The sequence below is a fragment of the Panthera onca genome, chromosome X, assembly GCF_046562875.1.
Source record: "Panthera onca isolate mPanOnc1 chromosome X, mPanOnc1 haplotype 2, whole genome shotgun sequence".
Classification (NCBI taxonomy): domain Eukaryota; kingdom Metazoa; phylum Chordata; class Mammalia; order Carnivora; family Felidae; genus Panthera; species Panthera onca.
Window position 1 is genome coordinate 95,864,018 of NC_138357.1, and position 22,015 is coordinate 95,886,032.

Genomic DNA, 22,015 nt, shown 5'->3' on the forward strand with positions numbered 1-22,015 from the left:
GGGGGGGGGGGGGGGGGGGGAGGGGGCACATGAAAGATTTTTTTTTCATCCTTAATAAATCTCAGCTCCTGCCTTGGTCATTACAAACAGCTTGCCTCACCGTCAACCCGAGTCTCATACGGTACTGTGCCCAGTTTCAAACCAGAATTAGGGCTAATTGGGGTGGGGGGTGACACGGAGAAAAAACGACCAAAGGCGGGATTAGCTTTTTCTACAGAGCCCCAGGTTTCAAAATGACTGCCTGGGAAGGTGAAATGACCCAAATTATTATTGGGGTGGGCGGAAGGAGGTAACAGACATTCATTCTCCTGCAGAGTGGCTGTGGCTTGGTGTGGAAATGCAGAACTTGGGGAGGGAGGGGGTTTCTACATGGAAAGAGAAACAACAGGGAACGGTCTTTAGGTACCACCCACCCCTCCAAGTGAATCACTGCAGTGTCAGCCCTGCACTGATCCCACGAATTGCCAAACAGGATGAGGTAAGGCACAAGCCTTGAGCCCCCCCTCCTCCTCCACCTACCCCCGCGCGCAGAAGGGCGCATCCCTCCGCGAGGTGCACCACGCAGCCCCCCGAGGCCTCAGCTGAGGGGCTGACGTCACCCTTCTGCATTGAGCTTCAAGGACTGGGAGCAGCACCGGTTAGGTGGGGAGTAGAGTTGGGGCGCTACTGCTGTCACCAAGTGGCAGGGGTCCTCCCCCAGGACTCTGCGGCTTGGGTACGCGCAATGACCGAAAGACCAGATGAAGAGTGGAGGGGTGGAGGGGAGTGGGAAAAGGGTCATAAGACCCACCTCCTGGGTCTCTGAGAAAGCTTAAAGATGCCCCTAGTTTATGTAAGACCCTCTCAGGTCAGTGCGTCTCCGTGCGACTGCAGCGCCCTCTCCCCATCAGTGCGTTTGGGGGGCCCTGGTCGCCCTTGCCCAGCCAGGCAGGCACAGGACTCCTGGCGCCTCCCTCCCGCAGCCCCGCGGGGCTGGGAATAACCGGGAATCTGGGATCAAACCCAGTACTCCCGCGCCCTCTCCCAGCCAGGTTAGCTCCCAGAGACACCGCGAACAGGATCGTAAGGGAGGCCGGGGAGGGGTGTCCAGAGAGGAAAATAGAGGAATAAAGCCGCAACTTTCCCTAGAGGCTGACTCTATCCCGCGAGCTTAAAAAATAAATCCGCGCATTAAAACAAATTTGGAAAGATCGACAACCTGCAGTCACCGCCACCACGCAGCCCCTTGCAGCCCGCGCCGGGCGGGGTCCAGGGTCCCAGCAGCCCCAAGCTTGCACCCCGACATCCTGCAGCCCCAACCCAGCCCCCTGAACCTATTTCCTTAAGCAGGGGACCGAGATTAGATTTTTGGTTTGGGTTTTTTCACCCCTCTTCCTTTCTCCGAGCATCACTATAAGGATGGACGGCCGGAGGCCCGGCCACCCGCCTGGCGTGGCCACTCACCCAGAAGACGAAGGAGTAGATGATGAGGAGGGTTTTGAGACAGGTTATCACAGGTTTGGTCTCCATTCTCCTCGATGCCATACTACAGAGCTCCGGCGGCGGCGGCGGCGGCGGCGGGCGGCGGGCGGGCGCGCGGGAGGGGGGAGGAGGCGGGGCGGGGCGGGGCGGGGGCGCGTGCCGCGAGAGGCTCCGTGCACGCGCAGATGAGGCCGTGCGCGTGCGTGAGCGCGCATTCCGCGGGGCTCCAGTTTAAGGAGTTGGGCTGGCAGTGACTGCGCATGCTGAGAAGGCCGCCCGCGCGGGCAAGCCCGCGCAGGCTCAGACCCCCCCCCCCCCCCCCCCCCCCCCGAGGCGAAGAGCCGGGCAGGGCCGCGGGGAGGGAATGGAAGAGCCTGGGGGCGGGGTCGGAGGTCAACACAATCTCTTCCAGGCCACCGAGGCACGTAAGTTTCTGCTTTATGCACCGTAAGGCTTTTACATTTGCAGGGCTGTGTGCACCTGGCGCCGCGAGCTTTATGGGTATCCCCGAAAAGCGGGCACGTTTCTGCATTTAGACACCCCACCAGGCCTTCTCAGATGGAAGTGGCCCAGTAGTCGTGTTCTTGGAACAAGCAAGCCTTGTCTGTGCCAGGAACAGACTGTGACAGGTGGCCGGAGATACAGCTGGAGGGATGGTCAGGAACCTGGGAGCTCAGACACCCCAAAGACTGGCCACCGCAGGAGCGCCATTTTTTAGAGGTCACATTTTGAAATGATGCTGAATGGCATGTTTCTGTACGAAGGTACCATTCTTCCTGCACATAAAATGTTTAGCAGATAACAGAAAAAAATGTTTAAAATGCCTGAGAACCATTTTTCCCACCCTAACAAGTCCAACAAACCACCTCACACCCAGGAAAGAGAGCTGTATCAAGGTCAAAAAAATAATGTTCAAAAACAATTTGGAACTTCCTCAAAAAGCTAAGCATAAGAGATACTGTGTGATCAAGCAATTCTACCCCTAGATATGTACCCAAAAGGTATGAAAACATATGATCATAGCACTATTTATTGTAACCCCAAAGCAGAAACAACTTGAATGTTCATCAGTTATGCATGGATAAGCATACTGTAGTAAATCCATACAATGGAAAATTATTTAGCCACAAAAAGGAATGAAGTACTGCTTATCTATGCTGCATGTATGAACCTTGAAAATCTGCTAAGTGAAATAAGCTAGACACAAAAGACCAGTGTTGAATAATCCATTTAGAGGCAAGGTCCACAATAGATCCAGAGAGACAGAAATAGAGGTTGCAGGGGGAGGGGCTGCAGGAATAAAGAGTGACTGTTAATGAGTTGGGGGTTTCTTTTTGGAGGGACGGAAATATTATGGAATTAGTGGTGATGGTTGCACAATTTTGTGAACATACTAAAACCCACTGAATTGTACCCTCAGAAGGGCGGCTTTTATGACATGTGAATTATACCCCAATAAAAAAATAATGTACACTCCACCCTGATTTCCTGTGGCTGGTTTGTAGAGGAACACACAGTACAGATTCTGTGGGAGATTTAGCTTGATTCCTGAGAGATTCTGCGGTCAAAATAGCAACACTAGCTCAGGCTAACTCTACCGTGGATAATGTTAAGGACACCTTTTGTGAAAGAGTAAAAAAGCAGTCAGTAGGCTTGAGGAAAGCCGGCCAAGGTCAGTTGTTGCAGGAATAATTATTACCTCCAGTAAGTTGAACATGGTCTGAGGTCAGTGAGGTCATTGTATAAACAGGACTCAAACAGGAGGAAGAGGAGAACCTGCTTAAGGAAATGATCAACCATAACAAAAGGATATGTTGGCATAGAGGGGAGTGGAGAGGAATATGGGTTCAGGTGAAAAAAAAGATTAGGAGCAGATTGGCAAGGTTTGTGTTATAAAGGCAGTTCCCGCACAATTATTCTCAACGCTGATTACTCATTTGCATCAACTGGAGAGCTTATTTTTAAAAAAGCAAAGCAAAACACTGACTGCCTGTGCCCAATCCCAGGTGGCCTGAATCATTTGCTGTGGGGTGAGGTCTCAGGTGGTCCTGATAGGAATCAAGAGTTGAGGGATACTGTCCTTATTGCAATGACCTTTAGCCAACTTCAGAAAGCTTTCTCCTACGTGTTTACAGTCCCCAGGCAGCAGCAGGAAAAGGATAGTGAACACTTCAAACCCCGTGGCCACCCTTAGCCTCAAAAGGTCTTGCCCATGCCTAATTACTCTGTAACGGAGTCAGAAATCTCAGTTTTCAACCTAACAGGGACACTGCTGAGCATCATAGATAATTTCATGAGTTAACGCGTGATATTCCCAGACGGCGTCCATCAGGTCAACGATTTCCGTTTTGAGCGTTCTAGGGATACCTTTTAGGTCCAGATTCTTGAAAATGTGGGCTGTTCCAGCAAAAACAAATTAAAAGTAAATATTCAATAATACATTGAATTAAAAGTAAATATTCAATAATGATATTCAATAATGTAATTCTTGGGTAAATTAACATAGCTGATAGCTAAATCCTTGCTACTCAAATTATGGTCTGGGTGATACAATAGGGGGACAAACTATCCCAGTTTTCCCAGGACTGAGGGGTTTCCTTGCACTCTGGGTTTTCATTGTTAAAGCCAGGAAAGTCTTTGTCAAACCAGAAAAAGTTGGTCACCCTGCCCTTGAACTAGTGGCACTGGCATCTGCTGGGAGAGCTTGTTGAAAATGCCGAACCTTAGGCCCCACGCGAAGCCCATGTTAACAAGATCCCTAGGAGAGTCAGATGCACAGTAATTTCTGTCAGTTTGTCATGGATTGAACTGTGTCCCCCAAAAGGTATGTTGAAGTTCTACCTTAACTACCTCAGAATGGGACCCTACTTGGAACTAGGGTTGTTGCAGGTGCAATTATTTAAGCTAGGATGAGGTCATACTGGAGGAGGGTCAGCCTTTATTCCAGTATGACTGGTGTCCTTAAAAGAAGAAGAGACACGAGGAGGAGTCCGTGTGAAGACACAGAGACACACGTGGGAAGGGCATACGACCAGTTGGCATGATACAGCTGCAAGCCAGGGAACGCCAAGGAGTAGAAGAGGCAAGAAACAGTTTTACCCAGCCTCAGAGGGACCATGGCCCTGCTGACACTCTGATTTGAGACTTCTGGCCCCCAAAACTGTGAGACAATAAATTTGTGTCGTGTAAGCTGCCCATTTTGTGGTACTTTGTTAGCGCAATCACAGGAAACTAGTAACATCTTAAGACTCACTGATCTCCAGTTGCTCAAAACAACCACGCCCACCCTATCACCCAGCAATTTCACTGCCAGGTATGGACCCAAAAGAAATGAAAACGGGTGTTCAAACAGAAGCTCATACATGACTGTTCACAGCAGCACTAGTCACAACAGCTGAAAGGTGGAAACAGCCGAAACGTCTACCAGCTGACGAACAGATCAACAAAATGTGGTCGATCCATACCAGGGAATATTATTCAGCCATTAAAGAGAATGAGGTAACGACACACGCTATAATGTAGATAAACCTTAAAAAGCTACCGAGTGAAAGAAGCGGCACACACAGCCCGCTTGCTGTGTTACTACATTTGTATGCACGATCCAGAACACGCCAGTGCATAGAGATAGAAAGCAGATTAGTGGTTGCCTGGGCTGGGGGCAGGGGCCATGGGAAATGACTGCTTAGCAGTTCCAGGGTTTCCTCTTGAGGTGATGAAAAAGTTCTGGAGCTAGACACCCCATCGTGAATGTACTCAAGGCCACTGAATTGTACACTTTGAAATGGTTAAAATAGAGAACTTTATGTTATGTATATTTTATCACACAAATAACCACAGCAAGCCTGAAGGCTCTGAGGCCTGAAGGAATGCTGCATTTGGAGAGCTGACAGAGTCAGCAAGGCTCAATAGCAGGGGCAAAGACGGCATACGGGAGGCTGGAGAGAGGTCAGCCCATCCAGGCCCCAGTAGATAATAAGAATTTTAATATTTTGCCTGAAGTAAGGGGGGCTTTTGAGTTTCATTTGCCTTAACTTCAGCAGTACTTCAAGGAGAACCGGACTGTCCACCAAGGCTCCTCCCTGGTCCCTGCTACCGTTAATCTTTTGTTCACACAGCAACCAGAGTGAGCTTATTCAAACACAAGCCATATCATGTCACTCTCTTGCTTAAAACCCTCCAGTGGCTTTCCATCATTGTACAAAGAATCAAATTTCAGCCCTTTGCCCTGACTTAGTAAGCACACATGAGCTGGCCGCGACGTCCTCTCCTGTTAATTTCTCCCTCTACCCCTGTGCTTCAGCCTCTCTGGCCTTCTCTGTGTTCTTCAATCACACTTGGTTCCACCTGAAAGCCTTCATGCTGGCTGGTCCCATCATTAGAATGCTTTGCCCCCGAACTCTGAATGCTTGCTCCCTTCCTTCCTGCCATTCAGACCTAAGCATAGTCGTCACCTCGTCAGAAAGGCCATTTCAGATGAAAATAGCCACCCAGTCCTATATGTTCTAATCCCCTATGTGGCACTTCCCTACCACGTTCTTATTCGCATTTTTGTTCTGTTGTCTGCCTCCCCCACTAAGCTCCACATGGCAGGTATTTTTTGTCTGTTGTATTCGCTGTTGCATCCCCACCACCTAGATGAAGTAGCAACTCAGAACGTGCTGACCAAATAGATGGCACACAGTAGTCACTCAGTAGATGATTGTTGACTGATCGAAGAAGGGTGGGATGTTTGAAATGGACCTTGAAGTGTGACTAAAATAATGGCGGTGATTGAGGAAAGGAGAAGGAGATCCTTACAGGCTATGGCACAGCAGGAATAAAACAAAGCAGAACACGTAGAAGAGTGGTGAGGTGCGCCAGAGGACATAGAGTAGGAAAGGATGCAGAAATGTAGGGCTGCAGGGGAGGAGAGCCTTGCCCAGGCAAGTTACACTCTTGTGTAGGCAGTAGAGAGCATCGGAGGGGTTTTCAGTAGAAGTGATGTGACCTGACCAGCATTCAGGAAAGGAACTGGAGTTAGGAAGCAACTGCAGTCACCTGCCTGGGACTTGATGTGGGCTAGACCTCGGCAAATGGCAGTGAGGCTGGAGGAGGTGCCAGAGCAGTGTGTCTCAACTCCAGCAGCAGGAAAATCTGCCGGAGAGCTCACAGACTCACAGATGCCTGGGCGCCGGCCCCCAGACATTCTGATTGACCCGGTCTGTGGTGGGGCCACGGCGATCAGTATTTTTTAAAAGCTCCACAGATGCTCTAGCTGGGATGGAAACCCCTGGGGTGGATAAAAGAACCTGCTTAAGAATACACAGTCTCGGGGCGCCTGGGTGGCTCAGTCGGTGAAGCATCTGACTTCGGCTCAGGTTATGATCTCGCGGTCCGTGAGTTCGAGCCCCGCGTCGGGCTCTGTGCTGACAGCTCAGAGCTTGGAGCCTGTTTCAGATTCCGTGTCTCCCTCTCTCTGACCCTCCCCTGTTCATGCTCTGTCTCTCCCTGTCTCAAAAATAAATAAAAACGTTAAAAAAAATTTAAAAAAAGAATACACAGCCTCTAGGACCCAGTGGATTGGAGTAATGAAGGAAAAGGAGGAACAGAATATGACTTTTAGTTTCAGTAAACTTGGAGGGCAGCTTTTAAAATGTGTAGTCCCCAAATATGGTACATCCAGGCAAGGGACTGGCTTACAGTTATTACAAAGTATGTATATGAAGAACTTGTTTAGTCACAAAGGGAAATTTTTGTTCTAATAAGAAAAAGTCATCAAAAAATATATATGCAATATGACCTCAACTATGTAAGAACATATAGAAAAGAAATTAGAAGAAAATGTGTACAAATTGGTGTACCTGGCTGGCTCAGTTGGTAGAACGTGTAACTCTTAACCTTGGGGTTGTGAGTTCACCCCACCTTGGGCATAGAGATAACATTTAAAAATGTGTATAAAATTTTCACACCGGTAGATCTGGCCGGTGAGGTTATAAAGGATTTTATTTCCTCTTTTTTGTATTTATTCTCTTTCTCAGAATTTTGAAATAATCATATATAATAGGAGGCCCTCCCAAAAGTTTAAAACACTAAGGTTGTAGGACTTAGTAGGCAGAAAACCTTGAACTGTTTGAAAACTTGCTTAGATGAAATTTGAGTGTATGTGCATTCATCTGAATTTCTTTTTTAAGATGTTTATTTTGAGAGAGAGCAAGCGAGCAAGCATGCGTGGTGTGTGCACGAACAGGGGAGAGGCAGAGTGAAAGAGAGAGAGAATCCTAACCTGGTCCACAGTCAGCCTGGACCCCGACATGGAGCTTGATCTCTTGGTTGTGAAATTGGGACCTGAACTGAAATCAAGAGTCGGATGCTTACCTGACTGAGCGACCCAGGCACCCCCATTCATCTAAATTTCTATATTTATTAATATATCTCTGTGCTTCCAGGGTCCTTACCTGAACACCAAGATGACTTTCTCCCTGGGTATCAGAAATTTCTGCATGACTGAGACGGCACCTGCGAAAGGTATGTTTGCAAAAGCCACTCAGGAAAGCATGCACCCAAAGAGAGGAGAGATATGAAGTATGCCAATTTGGTTTAAGAAACCTTCATAAGCATCAGAGGGTTAGGTTTGTTCTGAGGACAGCTCGTTAGGACGTGGAGGAGGATGTAGAATGAATCATGCTTTTTCCTTGAATGGATTTACCCCCAAGCCTGGGGAAGAAGCACATGTTTAAAAAAAAAAAATCTAAATGAGAAAAAAAAAGTTCATGAAAATACTGGGAGCATGAAGTTTTATAGCTGATATAGCCTGCTGCATGAAAACTTAGCAGGGACAAAGGGTACTGTTCTCATTTTGACAGACTAGCAGTTGAATATCTCAGAACATGGGGTGGAAACACAAGACATTCAGACAACCTCCTCAAATAGCACAAGCCAAAATGAAGGAAAAAGCCAATGCCATTTAGTAACAGGACTACATTGGTGAGACTAGAGTGGCAGCACAAGGTGGTAGCTGGGAAGACCAGATTTATAAATTCAAGTGCCACCTCCCTTCACACTGGGGACTTCCTGAACGTGTTGGGAGGAAATTGAGAGAGGTTGAAGTTCTTCGGTTTTGTTTTGTTTTCTTTTATGATTTTACCCTACAAAAATAAATAGATGTATAAAATACCACTAGAAGATTAGGAGTTGCAAAATGCATTACTGGAATAGTAAAAACGAATACAACTCTTCATCAATAGTGTTTTGACATTCAGTCATTCATTCTACAAAATTTTTGAGCGCCTACCATTTGCCAGACACTTTTCTAAGCACTGGGGATATAGCTGTGACCAAGCCAAACCAGGTCCTTGTCCTCAGGGAGTATACTCTACTGGGGAAGGTGAACCATAAAATAAATTTTAGCATATCTATACTATAGAATTTTATGAGCTAGGTTTCTAATATTAAATATATTTAATCAAAATATAATACATAATATATACATATATATTGTATATACATGTATATATATAATACATCAAAATATAATACATAATATATAATTTTTAGTTATAAAAACAACTTGTAGGAGAGAATTATAAACTCCTAAGTATAAAAATAAAATGTAGTAGAATGTTCACACAAAAAAATCAGGATGAGAATACATGACAATCTTTGAGCAGTGAGTTGTATTACAATGGAATTTCACCACTGAAAATGCTCACTTGATTTTTTTACGAGCAGTATTACATTTATAGTAAAAAATAAATTATTAAAACCAAACACTGTATAGCGGCTAAACCCTAGAAATGCTTTTTGAAAAATTGTTGTTGGGATCTCCTTTTTATCCTGTGGCTATTGGACATAGGGAAAGGCAGATAAAACTTTTGTGTATTTGGGGATACAATACAAAAATGTATAATTATGACTTAAGAATAATCCCTTCATATCTCAACCAAATGGGAATACATACTATTTCTTTCATTCATCTATAGATGGACATTTGTGTTGCTTCCATATTTGGGCTGTTGTAAATAATGCTGCAATAAACGTAGGGGTGCATATATCTTTTTGAATTACTGTTTTCTTTTTCTTCAGGTAAATATTCAGTAGTGGAACTACTGAATTATATGGTAATTCTGTTTTTAATTTTTGGGGGGAAGTTCCGTTTTCCACCATGGCTGCACCAACTTGCATTCCCACGAGCAGTGCTCAAGGGTTCCTTTTTCTCCACATCGTCACTCAAACCTGTTATATCTTGTCTTTTTGATACTAGCCATTTTGACTGGTATGAGGTGATAGTTCATTGTGGTTTTGATTTGCATTTCCCTTGTGATTAGTGATGTTGAGTATTTTTTCATGTGTCTGTTGGCCATCTGGATGTCTTGGTAAAAATGTCTATTCAGGTACTCTGCCCATTTTGTAACTGGATTGTTTTTTTGGTGTCGAGTTGTAGAAGCTCTTTGTGTATTTTGGATATTAATTCCTTATCAGATATATCATTTGCAGATATCTTCTCCCATTCAGTAAGTTTCCTTTTCATTTTGTTGATGGCTTCCTTCACTGTGCGAAAGTTTTTTTTATTTTGGTGTAGTCCCAATAGACCTTTTTTGCTTTTATTTCCCTTGCCTGAGGAGACATATCTAGAAAAATGTTTCTAAGGACAATGTTAAAGACATTACTGTCTATGTTTTCTTTTATGAGTTTTATTATTTCAGATCTCACATTTAAGTCTTTAATGTATTTTGAGTTTATTTTTGTGTATGGTATAAGAAAGTGGTCCAGTTTCATTCTTTAGCATGTAGCTGTCCAGTCTTCCCAACACTAGTGGTTGAAGAGAATGTCTTTTTCCCATTGTATATTTTTGCCTCCTTTGTCATAGATTAGTTGAACATATAGATGTGGATTTACTTCTGGGTTTTGTATTCTGCTCTGTTGATCTGTGTCTATTTTTGGGCCAGTACCATATTGTTTTATTATAGCCTTATAGTATATCTTGAAATTTGGGATTGTGATACCTCTAGCTTTGTTTTCCTTCCTCAAGATTGTTTTGGCTATTTTTTTTTTTTTTGTGGTTCTGTACAAATTTTGAGGTTATTCTATTTCTGTGAAAAAATGCTATTAGTATTTTAATAGGGATTGCTTTGAATCTCTAGATTGCTTTGGATAGTACAGACATTTTAATAATATTTTTCCAGTCCCTGAGCATGATTTATCTTTCCATTTGTTTGCATCAACTTCACTTTCTTTCACCAGTGTTTTATAGTTTTTAGAGCACAAGTCTTTCACCTCCTTGGTTAAGTTTATTCCTGGGTATTTATTCTTTTTGGTGAAATTGTAAAGGGAATTGTTTTATTAATTCCTCTTTCTGCTACTTCATTACTAGGGTATAGAAATGCAACAGATTTATGTATATTAATTTTGTATACTAAAATTTTACTGAATTTATTCTACTAGTTTTTTACTGGGGTCTTTAGGGTTTTCTAGGTCATCTGCTAATAGTGGCAATTTTACTTCCTCCTCACCAATATGGATGGCTTTTATTTCTTTTTCTTGTCTAATTGCTGTGACTAGGAATTCGAGTACTATGTTAAATAGCAGTGGTGAGAGCGGACATCCTTGTTTTGTTCCTGATTTTAGAGGAAAAGCCCTCGGTTTTTTCATCATTGTGTGTGATGCTAGCTGTGGATTTTCATATATGGCCTCTAGTAAGTTGAGGTATGTACCTGGTAAACCCACTTGTTTATCATGAATGGATGTTGGATTTTGACAAATGCATTCTCTGCATCTGTTGAGATGATCACATGATTTTTATCCTTCCTTCAGTTAATGTGGTATTCACATTGATTGATTTGCAGATGAACTATCCATGCATCCCCTGGAATAAATCCCACTTGATTGTGGTGATTCTTTTAATGTATTGTTGAATACGGTGTACTAATATTTTGTGGAGAAGTTTTATATCTATGTTCATCAGAGATATTGGCCTATAGTTTTCTCTTTTTTGTATTGTCTTTGGTTTTGGCATCAGGGTAATAATGGCCTTGTAGAATATATTTGGAAGCTTCCTTCCTCTTCTATTTTTTGGAGTAATTTGAGGAGAATAGGTAGTGCCTCTTTTTTAAATGTTTGGTAGAATTCACCTGTGAATCCATCTGGTCCCAGAATTCTGTTTGTTGGGAGGTTTTTGATTACTGATTCAATTTCATTGCTAGAAATTGATCGGTTCAGATTTTCTACTTCTTGCTGATTACATTTTAGAAGATTGTGTGTTTCTAGGAATATATCCATTCCTTCTAGATTGTCCAATTTGTTGGCATACACTTTTTCATAGCAGTTTCTTTTTTTTTTTTTTTTTACCTTTTTTTTTTTATTTTTTTTATTTTTTAATATATGAAATTTACTGTCAAATTGGTTTCCATACAACACCCAGTGCTCATCCCAAAAGGTGCCCTCCTCAATACCCATCACCCACCCTGCCCTCCCTCCCACCCTGCCCTCCCTCCCACCCCCCATCAACCCTCAGTTTGTTCTCAGTTTTTAACAGTCTCTTATGCTTTGGCTCTCTCCCACTCTAACCTCTTTTTTTTTTTTTTTTTTTTTCCTTCCCCTCCCCCATGGGTTTCTGTTATGTTTCTCAGGATCCACATAAGAGTGAAACCATATGGTATCTGTCTTTCTCTGTATGGCTTATTTCACTTAGCATCACACTCTCCAGTTCCATCCATGTTGCTACAAAAGGCCATATTTCATTTTTTCTCATTGCCACGTAGTATTCCATTGTGTATATAAACCACAATTTCTTTATCCATTCATCAGTGGATGGACATTTAGGCTCTTTCCATAATTTGGCTATTGTTGAGAGTGCCGCTATAAACATTGGGGTACAGGTGCCCCTATGCATCAGTACTCCTGTATCCCTTGGATAAATTCCTAGCAGTGCTATTGCTGGGTCATAGGGTAGGTCTATTTTTAATTTTCTGAGGAACCTCCACACTGCTTTCCAGAGCGGCTGCACCAATTTGCATTCCCACCAACAGTGCAAGAGGGTTCCTGTTTCTCCACATCCTCTCCAGCATCTATAGTCTCCTGATTTCTTCATTTTGGCCACTCTGACTGGCGTGAGGTGATATCTGAGTGTGGTTTTGATTTGTATTTCCCTGATAAGGAGCGACGTTGAACATCTTTTCATGTGCCTCATAGCAGTTTCTTATAATCCTTTGAATTTTTGTGCTACCAGTTGTTAGCTCTCCTCTTTCATTTCTGATTTTATTTATTTTTGTCCTTTCTTTTTCTTGACAAATCTGATTAAAGTTTTGTTTATCTCTTCAGAGAATCAGCTCTTGGTTTCATTGATCTTTTTTATTTTTACTTTTTTAGTCTCTATTTCATTTATTTCCACTCTGATCTTTATTACTGTCTTCCTTCTACTAACTTTGGTCTTTGTTCTTTTTCTAGTTCCTTTCAGTGTAAGGTTACATTGTTTGAGATTTTTCTTGTTTCTTGAGGTAAGCTTATATTGCTATGATTTCTCTCCTAGAACTACTTTTGCTGTATACCGAAGATTTTGGACTGTTGTGTTTTCATTTTCATTTGTCTCCATGTATTTTTTTAATTTTCTCTTTGATTTCTTCATTGACCCATTGGTTGTCTAGTAACATGTTGTTTAGCCTCCACATGTTTTTGTTTTTTCCAGTTTTTTCTTGTAATTGATTTCTAGTTTCATATTGTTGTGGTTGTAAAAAATGTGTGATGTGATTTCAGTCCTCTTAAATTTATTGAGACTTGTTTTGTGGCCTAACATGTGATCTGTCCTGGAGAATGTTTTATGTGCACTTTTCATTGCATTAGTAAGGTTATGGACTCCTGAGTTTCTACTCAGTGATGGCAGCATCTCCTAAAGATGCAGCAATAGTACCTCTCACAGGTCAGCATTAAGTGTGAGCTTGTGGGCTTCAGCCCAAGAGTGGAAGCAGCTTTCTGGTCTCTAGGTAGGACACACTGTGATCAGTTGTTTGCAGGTCTGGCCAGAATTCTTTCTCTCCCTGTTTCCATACCTTATTGCCATGTGATTTTGAAACTCCTCCCATAAAAAGTGGAATCTGTTTCTCTACTCTTTGAATCTGGGCTGGCCTTGTTTCTTACTTTGAACAATAGAATGCAGAGAAAATGGCATTATGATAGTCCCCAGCCTAGGCCTCATGGGAACTCACAGGCTTCTGCTTACTCTCTGGAGCCTCCTGACTGCTGATGGAATAAGCCCATGCTAGCCTGCCAGCGAATGAGAAACTATGTGTGTCAGAGTCTAGCCAGCCTTCTTGTCCCAGCTGAGGTCTCAAATATCTAAGGGAGCCCAGCCAAGGTCAGCAAAGCCAATGCACACTCAACCATGGATGTATGAGGGACCTCAACTGAGAACAGAAAACTGACTAGCTGAGCCCAGCCTAAATTGTCAACCACAGAATTTTTTCTTAAATAACTCTGGTTTTATATCTGTAAGTTTGCAGCGGTTACATAGCAATAGCTATGTAATAGATACACGCCTTTTTCCTTATTTTTTAAAGCATTTTTATACCTTTGTAGCGAGTCAGTAGCATTAAGTTGTTTCTGCTGTAGACGTATAGAGTGATTTGTGTTTGCTTGACTGGATTCTATTACAAATGCTTTAGTGTCCATTGAATTCACAAATGTTACAGTGTCCATAGAATGGAATTCTGTGCAGCCATCAAATTAATGAGGCAAATTCCCATAGCATGTTTCTCAGTGAAAACAATGAAATTATAAAAACTACATATAGTATGATGCCAGTTTGGAGGCACACACACAGTGATAATTATCATCTTATAATCCTGATATCTTTTCATTTTGTGATTTTTTTCTTTTATTTTTTACATTTTCTGCATTTGCTAAATTCTCTGTGAAAGCATGCTTTTTTTTATAATTAGAAAAAATTTCATGAGGTGCCTGGGTGGCTCAGTCGGTTAAGCATCTGACTTCATCTCAGGTCATGATCTCACGGCTTGTGGGTTTGAGCTCCACGTCAGGCTCTGCACTGGCATTGCGGAGCCAGGAGCCTGCTTCACTTTCTGTGTCTCCCATTCTCTCTGTCCCTCCCCCACTTGCGCTTGTGCACGTGCTCTCTCTCTCTCTCAAAAAATAAGTAAAAATAAATAAACATTTAAAAAAGTTTATAATTAGAAAAAATTTCAAATTGTTAATTTTTCAGAACATCTAGATTGATATTCAACCTGGTGGAGTCATGATACCTTCTGTAACTCCCTCTTTAGCAATATATTCAAAGTGACTTTTTTTTCCTCAAAAAAATAGTTGACAAGAAATCAGGGTCTTACCTCTCCTAAAAGCATTCCAAGCCAGGTTGCAGTCACTCTTGTTGCCCAGTAGTCCACAATCATGCAGTAGCATGTGAAGTCGTATATAAACCATTTTTTTTTGTTTCTGTCCTCTCCCTAAATACTCTAAGTCACCTTACCACTCAGCGGCTGCCGGAACATCCTCTTGACACGTATCCCCTGCATGTGTGCAGCTCTAGATAATTCAGCAGATACATGAATCTTTGGTTACTGATAATCTTAATTGAAAGGATATCATGCGTTTATGCTGACTTCAATACCTATGATAAATACTGCATTCCTGTGACATAAAAGTGTAATTAATGGAGACTTGGCTTAGAAGAATTCAGCCAAAAAGGTGATAGTTGGAGGGATGCAGCTTCTGTGCCGTTTTTTTTTTTTTTTTACCATTTTTAGTCATTTATATCATAATGTTTATTGGACCCTATTTATTTCTGCAATCCAAAGATTAATTAGCATTCATTGACTCCAGTAGGAATATTTTCTACATAATTGTGATTCATCTGTTTTAGCTTAGATTCATTTGTTAGAGAATTATATTTGATTGCACTTTAATGAACCAATACATAAAAAATGAGTGCATTGAAATTCCTTCTATCTAGTTATAGTGATATGTACTTTAGACATTCAGGCATGCAGATGTTACATAACCCGGGCCAGAGCCCCATCTTACTTCAGTGTACAAGTGGCTGTATTTAAGGTGAAGACTGGGCCAGCATGGCTAAAGCAGAGCAGAACATCGAGCTGATTATCGATAAGTTAACCTCTGAATTCAGTTGACATACAAAACCCTGGCTCTAAACATTTTTTGTTAGAAGTATCCCCATCAGTAGACTGCTGGCTTGTAGTAATTGGCTTATATCATCATCAAAATTAGAGACATATAGGGATCAGCTGGATTAGGATTTGAACCCAAGCAATCTGGCATAGGAGCCTGCACTCTTGATGGTAGATTTTGGAGTCAGGCTGCCTGGGTTTCCTTTTGGCCTCTGCCATTTACCAGTCTTCACATCTGTAAAATGGGGATATTAATAGTACCTACCTTACTGTCTTTCCATGAGGCAGTGTATGTGAAGAACGGTTCTGGCAGGGCACCTGGGTGGCACAGTTAAGCATCTGACTCTTGGTTTTGGCTCAGGTCATGATCTCACGGTTCATGGGATTGAGTCCTGCATTGGGCTCTGCTTTGACAGTGTGGAGACTGCCTCTCCTTTCCTCCCCCCTCTTAATAAATAAATAAACTTAAAAAAAGAAACAGTTCTGACATAATGGGGGCTCAATAAATGTTAGTCTTCATTTAAGAATGCCATGCTGCGGGGCACCTGGGTGGCTCAGTCAGTTAAGCGTCTGACTTCAGCTCAGCTCATGATCTCACGGTTCGTGAGTTTGGGTCCCATACTGGGCTCTGTGCTGACAGCTCAGAGCCTGAAGCCTGCTTCAGATTCTGTCTGTCTGTCTGTCTGTCTGTCTCTCTCTCTGCCCCACCACCGCTCACACTCTGTCTCTGTCTCTCTCTCAAAAATAAATAAACATTAAAAAGAAATTAAAAGAACGCCATGCTGCCTCTGAGGTATGAAAGTTTAGATCCAAAAGAGACCTCAAAGATGATTAAGTTCACTGTTTTTCAACTGTGGTTCACAACCTGTTAGTGGATTTTGAAATCAGTTTAAGGGCTCACTTCTGTCATTTAATAAAGCAAGTGAGAATATGATAAGATAGATATTATCAAAATGCATCGCATGTAGTAAGGTTAAGTATTGTTTCATGAAACATTTGTTTTAAAGTAATAGCAGACGTGATTGATGTCCTGCCCACATCCCCTCAGGTCTCTTTTGTTGGTTCTGCCCATCCCTCCGTGTCTTTGTGCTTCTCTTCTAAACAATCTTCCCTATAGTTCTTCGGAAACTACCCTTCAGCTACTGGAGGCACATTAGCCTAATGTATTGTTATTATTTATCTGTTGCTACCTAACAAAGTGTTCAAAAACCAGGTGACATGAAATGACAAGCATTTATTACCTTACATCATTTCCGAGGGTCAGGAAACCAGGAGCGACTTAGCTGGATGCTTCTGGCTTGGGGCGTGTCCCAGGAGCACAGTGGAGCCCTTCAGCTGGGGCTGCAGTCAGCCTGCTCGATGCTTGAGTGGGGCTGGAGGCTCTGCCTTCAAACTCAAGCCTCAGTTCTTGGCTGCCTGTTGCCTGGAGGCCTTAGTTCCTTGTTATGAGAGTCTGTATCATGCGTCTTTTCATAGGACTGCTCATAAAAGGAGACCTTGCTTCCTCCAGAAGCACTGATCCAAGAAAGAGAGAATCCAGGATGGAAGCCACAGTCTTTTATATCTTAATCTCAGAAGTGACATGCCATCGCTTCTGCTGTATTTTATTGGCTACACAGACTGGCCATGGAACAGGATTAGGAGGGAACTACACGAAGGTGTGAATACCATAAGACAGGGATCATTGGGGGCCACCTTTAGGGTCTGGCTACAACAGGTACCATGGGCTGAAATACCTGGAAGTTACATCTTTCTGGTGGCCTGTAACCAGTGACTGACTAGGAATGAAATGTGAAAGCCCAGCTCCCTTGCCTCAAGGTGAGTCAAACTCTGTGCTATATTTTATGCTCCAGAGCTCCCCATGGGGTCAGGCTGAGGCTGAGGCTTCAGCTGAAATCTTACCGTGGGTTGATTTCTATTCCTTTCCTGCTCTGCCTCTTCTACCCCCACACCAGTTACCAGTTTCTCATGGGAGCACATCCTCAATAAATTACTTGCACTCGAATCCTTATGTCAGGGTCTGCTTCTGGGAAATCCCACCTAGGGTGAGGTGGTATGTGTGCATGCGCACACACGTGCACATGCTGGGTCAATATAAAACATGTCTTACTATAAGTCATGGTCAAAAACGTTGAACTGAGAAACAGCCCTGACTCTGATCTATATCAGTCCTTTTATTTTACAATTGAGTGAACTGCTGCCCAGACAGGTGAAGTGATTAACTCAAGATTACCCGACCCCGAGTGGTTAGATGAGCCCTTGATTTTATTTTGACTTCCTATGCTTAGCCTCTGGTTGTAAAATCATTTCTGTTGGATTGAATTCCAACTCTGACACTTGAGAGTTATGGGACTTAAGTCAATTCAGTCCTTCTGGGCCTTAGTCCCCTGATCTGTAACATGAGGATAATCATTGCTATGAGTAGAAAGAAGAGATCGGATAGAAATGAAATCGAATTCAGCTTCACTATTCATTGGCTTCCCCCACCCCCGATTTTTTTATTGTAATGAAATACACATAACATAAAATTTACCACCATAACCATTTTTAAGTATATATATAGTTCACTGCATCTGGAGCCGCCATCACCACCATCCATCTCCAGAACTCTTTCATCTTGCAAGACTAACTCTATTCCCATTAAACTGTAACTCCCCATGCCCCTCTCTCTGGAGCCCCTGGCAACCACCATTCTATTTCCTGTACCATCCATTGGCTTTTTGACCTTAAGCAAATAGTGCATTTTCATTCTCTTCATCTTGGGTAAAAAGAGACTAATACTTTCTAGCATATAGTTTATCAAAATAGCTGATATATACAATCAATTGTGGCTGGGATTAAATGTGTGAGGGTTTTTAGTTTTTTGTATCTCACAAACTGGTAATATGTCTAAAAATAAGGTAGAATTTGATAATATTCAGCCTCGAGGGGCCATTCTTCTTTGAATAAGGAAGTAGAATGATTTTATAGTATGTATTAACATGAACTTATCTCTTCATTTAGAACTACTACCACTCTGTCCTGATGGGTCAAATATTTCAAATTTTTAAGAAATAGTTAAAAGGAAATGTATCACGTGACACAAATTATATCAGAAACCAGAAGAAAAGACACTTAGAAATGTAATAACTTGAGGCCTGTATTTAGAAAGAACCAATTTGCACTTGGGTTAGCCTGAGTGCAAACTAGAAGAAGAATGAACTTGCCTACACAGAGGGGAAAAAAAATAAAGCCTGATTCTGGCTGAGGGACTATAAAACTAGTTCTTGTTTTGTGTGTGTGTGTATGTGTGTGTGTGTTTTAGTAAACAATTGAGGTCACTGAAAACTATGCAAAGAAACAAGCACCCGTATACATGTCTGGTGGAAAATAGTACATATCTCTTATGAAAGGTAATTTGGCGATATTCATCAAGATTACACAGGCAGTTTGGGACCCAGGAATTATACTTCTGGACATGTACATATGTGCATGTACATGTCACTCTGTCAAGTGTTTGCTTCATAGCTGAATAGATTATATAGGTAATATACGGTCTCTAGGCAGGTGGGGAGACCGGGAAACCTTTTACAGGCATCAAAATGAACATTCATCTACCACATATATAAGAAGATGTATATGCAAGGTTGTTCATTGTTGCTTTTTTTTTTTTATTTTGGTACTACTTAAAAGCTTGGAAGCCATCCAATGTCCATCAAGTTAGGATTGGTTTAAGAAATTATGATACATCCACACAATAAAAATGCTATGCATATATGAAAAGATTGAGGCTGATTTTATGTGCTGATATGTTACAAATTGTAAAATATATTAAGTACAATTGGCAAGATGCAGTATAGTGCATATGCTAACTTTTGTGTAAAATGAGGAGGAAATATGAGTATTTATGTTCAGACACTGGTAGGATAAACAAGCAATGAAACAAAATACCCACTTTGTCGAAGCTGGAGGTAAAACAGTAAAATGCACATGTTCAGTTCTCCCCTCTGTATAAGGAAATGTACTAATAATTGAAAAGAATGTTTCACAACATTTGGACTTGTCTCTCACAGTGTCAGACATCAGTCTCCCAAACCCAGAGGCACATGTGAAGCTGAGCAGCCCCCTTGAAGCCAATTATGTGTCTTCAAGATAGATGATGTGCTAAGGATTGAAAAACATTACTTTTATTCCGTTCTCTTCACAAGTCCTTGGGCACATGAACGTATTTGGAATTTACTGGCTTTTCTTGTCCTTTGGGGATTCAGCCAAAACTGAGGCAGAAAGACTTTCATTCTTATATCCTCTTATACAATTTTACTCTTCACTGGTAGAATACAGAATTGAATGTATCAGTTGCAACTCATAAAATTGTCCCGCACTCTCACCACTTGGGTGAGAGGTTACCTCATTTAGTAAACCACAGTTAAGCAATTATTCGCATCCCTAAATTCCCTGCCACACCTAGCACAGGGCCTCATTTAACAGATGCTCACTAAATGTTTGCTGAATTGAGCCACCTGCTTTATTTTACATTGATGCCAGATGCAGATAAAATGTTAAAATGATTTACATTTCAATTGTGACATTAAAATCTAGGACTACTATCGTTGAATAATGCTTATTCAAATGCTTATTTCAAAAGACCCGTTAGTATATCATTTTGGAAAATATGCTCTTATGCTTTGATTCTCAATCTCTAGATAAAAGAGGCAACTGCAATTGCCTTTTCAATTTCAAACCTTAGAAACAGAGCTCTTCCAGAGCACACCTTCTCATTAACTTAATTTGCTTCAAATGTGGTGCATTCCATGCACAAAATCAAATAATTGGTGATAATTATACTACCGAAAGCATAAAATCTAGGTTCCTGACTGGGAGAAAGGTTACATACTAGAAGAAAATATTTGCAAATTATATATCTGATTAAAGTCTTATATCTAGAATATATAAAGAACTCTTACAACTCAATAACAAGACACATGATTAAAAATGAGGAAAGTACTTGAATAGATACTTCATCAAAAAAGACATATAACTGGATAATAAGCACATGAAAAGATGCTCAATATCATTAGTCATTAGGGAAATGCAAATAAGAAGCAAAATGAGACACTACCCTACATCCACAAGAATGGCTACAATCAGCAACAGACATGAAAAAGTGTTGGGGAAGATATGGAGAAATGAGAACTTAATACAGATGGGTATATTAAATGGTACAGCAACTTTGGAAAAAGTTTGGCAGTATCTTAAAAGGGGAAACACACATACCCAGCAATCCTCCTGGGTATCTACCCAAGAAAAATGAAACCGATGTTCACACAAAGACATATGTGAATGTTAGTAGCAACATTATTTATAATAGTTAAAAACCGGAAACAATCCAAATGCCCTTCTGCACAACAAATGAACAAATTGTGGCATATCCGTACAATGGAATTTTATTCAGCAATAAAAAAGAACAAAGGACTGATACATGCTACAACATTGATGAACCTCAAAAACTCTTTGTGAAGGGAAAGTAGCCAAACATAAAGACTACATATTGTACAAGAATTGGCAAATCCATAGAGACAGAAATTGTGTAGTGGTTGCCTGGGGCTGGGAGTAGGGAGGATAGAGATTGACTAAAAGTGGGATTAACTAAAAGGAGGGGTCTTCTTGGGGTGGTGGGAATATCTTAAAATTGGAATTTGGTGGTGGTTACGAACTATAAATTTACTAAAAAGCACTTAATTGTATACTTAAAACAAGTGAATTTTATGATATAAAGTCATATCTCAATAAAGCCATTAAAATGTTTTTAAACTTTAGGTGACAGGTATTCTTTCTGATTTTTTAGCCTGCATTTTTTTCTTAAGTATCAAACTTAGATTTGAGGATATGTTTGTATATCTTAGTTTGAAATTAAGGAATATGTGTTCCTTGATGAATGTTCAGAAAATATATGCAGGAAACATCCTTCTGTAATTCTATTCCCTAACCTAAACATTGTCAATATTTTGGTGGACACCTTTTGTAGATGGTATCCATCATAGTTCTCATATTCATAGCTGACCATTAGCTTTTGGATAGTCTTTGAATAGTTGGGGAATGTGATGGTTTAAAACTTATCTGAAAATTTGTGATCCCTCCCATCAAAAGGGAAAGACTAGTCCCCTTTTCTTTGAACATAGGTGAGGATTTGTGATTACCTCATTGACTAGAATGTGGCAGAAATGGGGGCATCTGGGTGGCTCAGTTAGTTGAGCATCTTAACTCTTGATATTGGCTCAGGTCATGATCCCAGGGTCATGGGATGGAGCCCCACATTGGGCTCCACACTTAGCGTGGAGTCTGCTTAAGATTCTTTCTCTCCCTCTGTCCCTCTTCCCTGCTTGCATGCATACACACTCTCTCTATAAAATAAAAAAAAAAATAATGAAATGATGCTTCTGACCTTGGATTATTAAAAGCCATGC

The 22,015-nt window shown here is 41.5% G+C and overlaps 2 protein-coding genes across 3 annotated transcripts in view; one reads left to right on the top strand and one right to left on the bottom strand.

The window, feature by feature from the left end:
* The window catches only part of TSPAN7 (tetraspanin 7), a 125,358-nt gene extending 123,775 nt beyond the window's left edge, over positions 1-1,583 (bottom strand). The window contains exon 1 of one of the 2 annotated variants that reach the window (XM_081793282.1): positions 1,444-1,583. In XM_081793282.1, the coding sequence (XP_081649408.1) occupies positions 1,444-1,524 (81 nt within the window). In that variant the 5' untranslated portion in view covers positions 1,525-1,583. The remainder of the gene's footprint in view (positions 1-1,443) is intronic. The other variant, XM_081793283.1, reaches the window with a different exon arrangement.
* The window catches only part of LOC145713811 (uncharacterized), a 67,858-nt gene continuing 47,412 nt past the window's right edge, over positions 1,570-22,015 (top strand). Inside the window, exons 1-2 of the mRNA XM_081792624.1 lie at positions 1,570-1,886; positions 7,887-7,965. Of these exons, the coding sequence (XP_081648750.1) occupies positions 1,722-1,886; positions 7,887-7,965 (244 nt within the window). The 5' untranslated portion in view covers positions 1,570-1,721. The remainder of the gene's footprint in view (positions 1,887-7,886; positions 7,966-22,015) is intronic.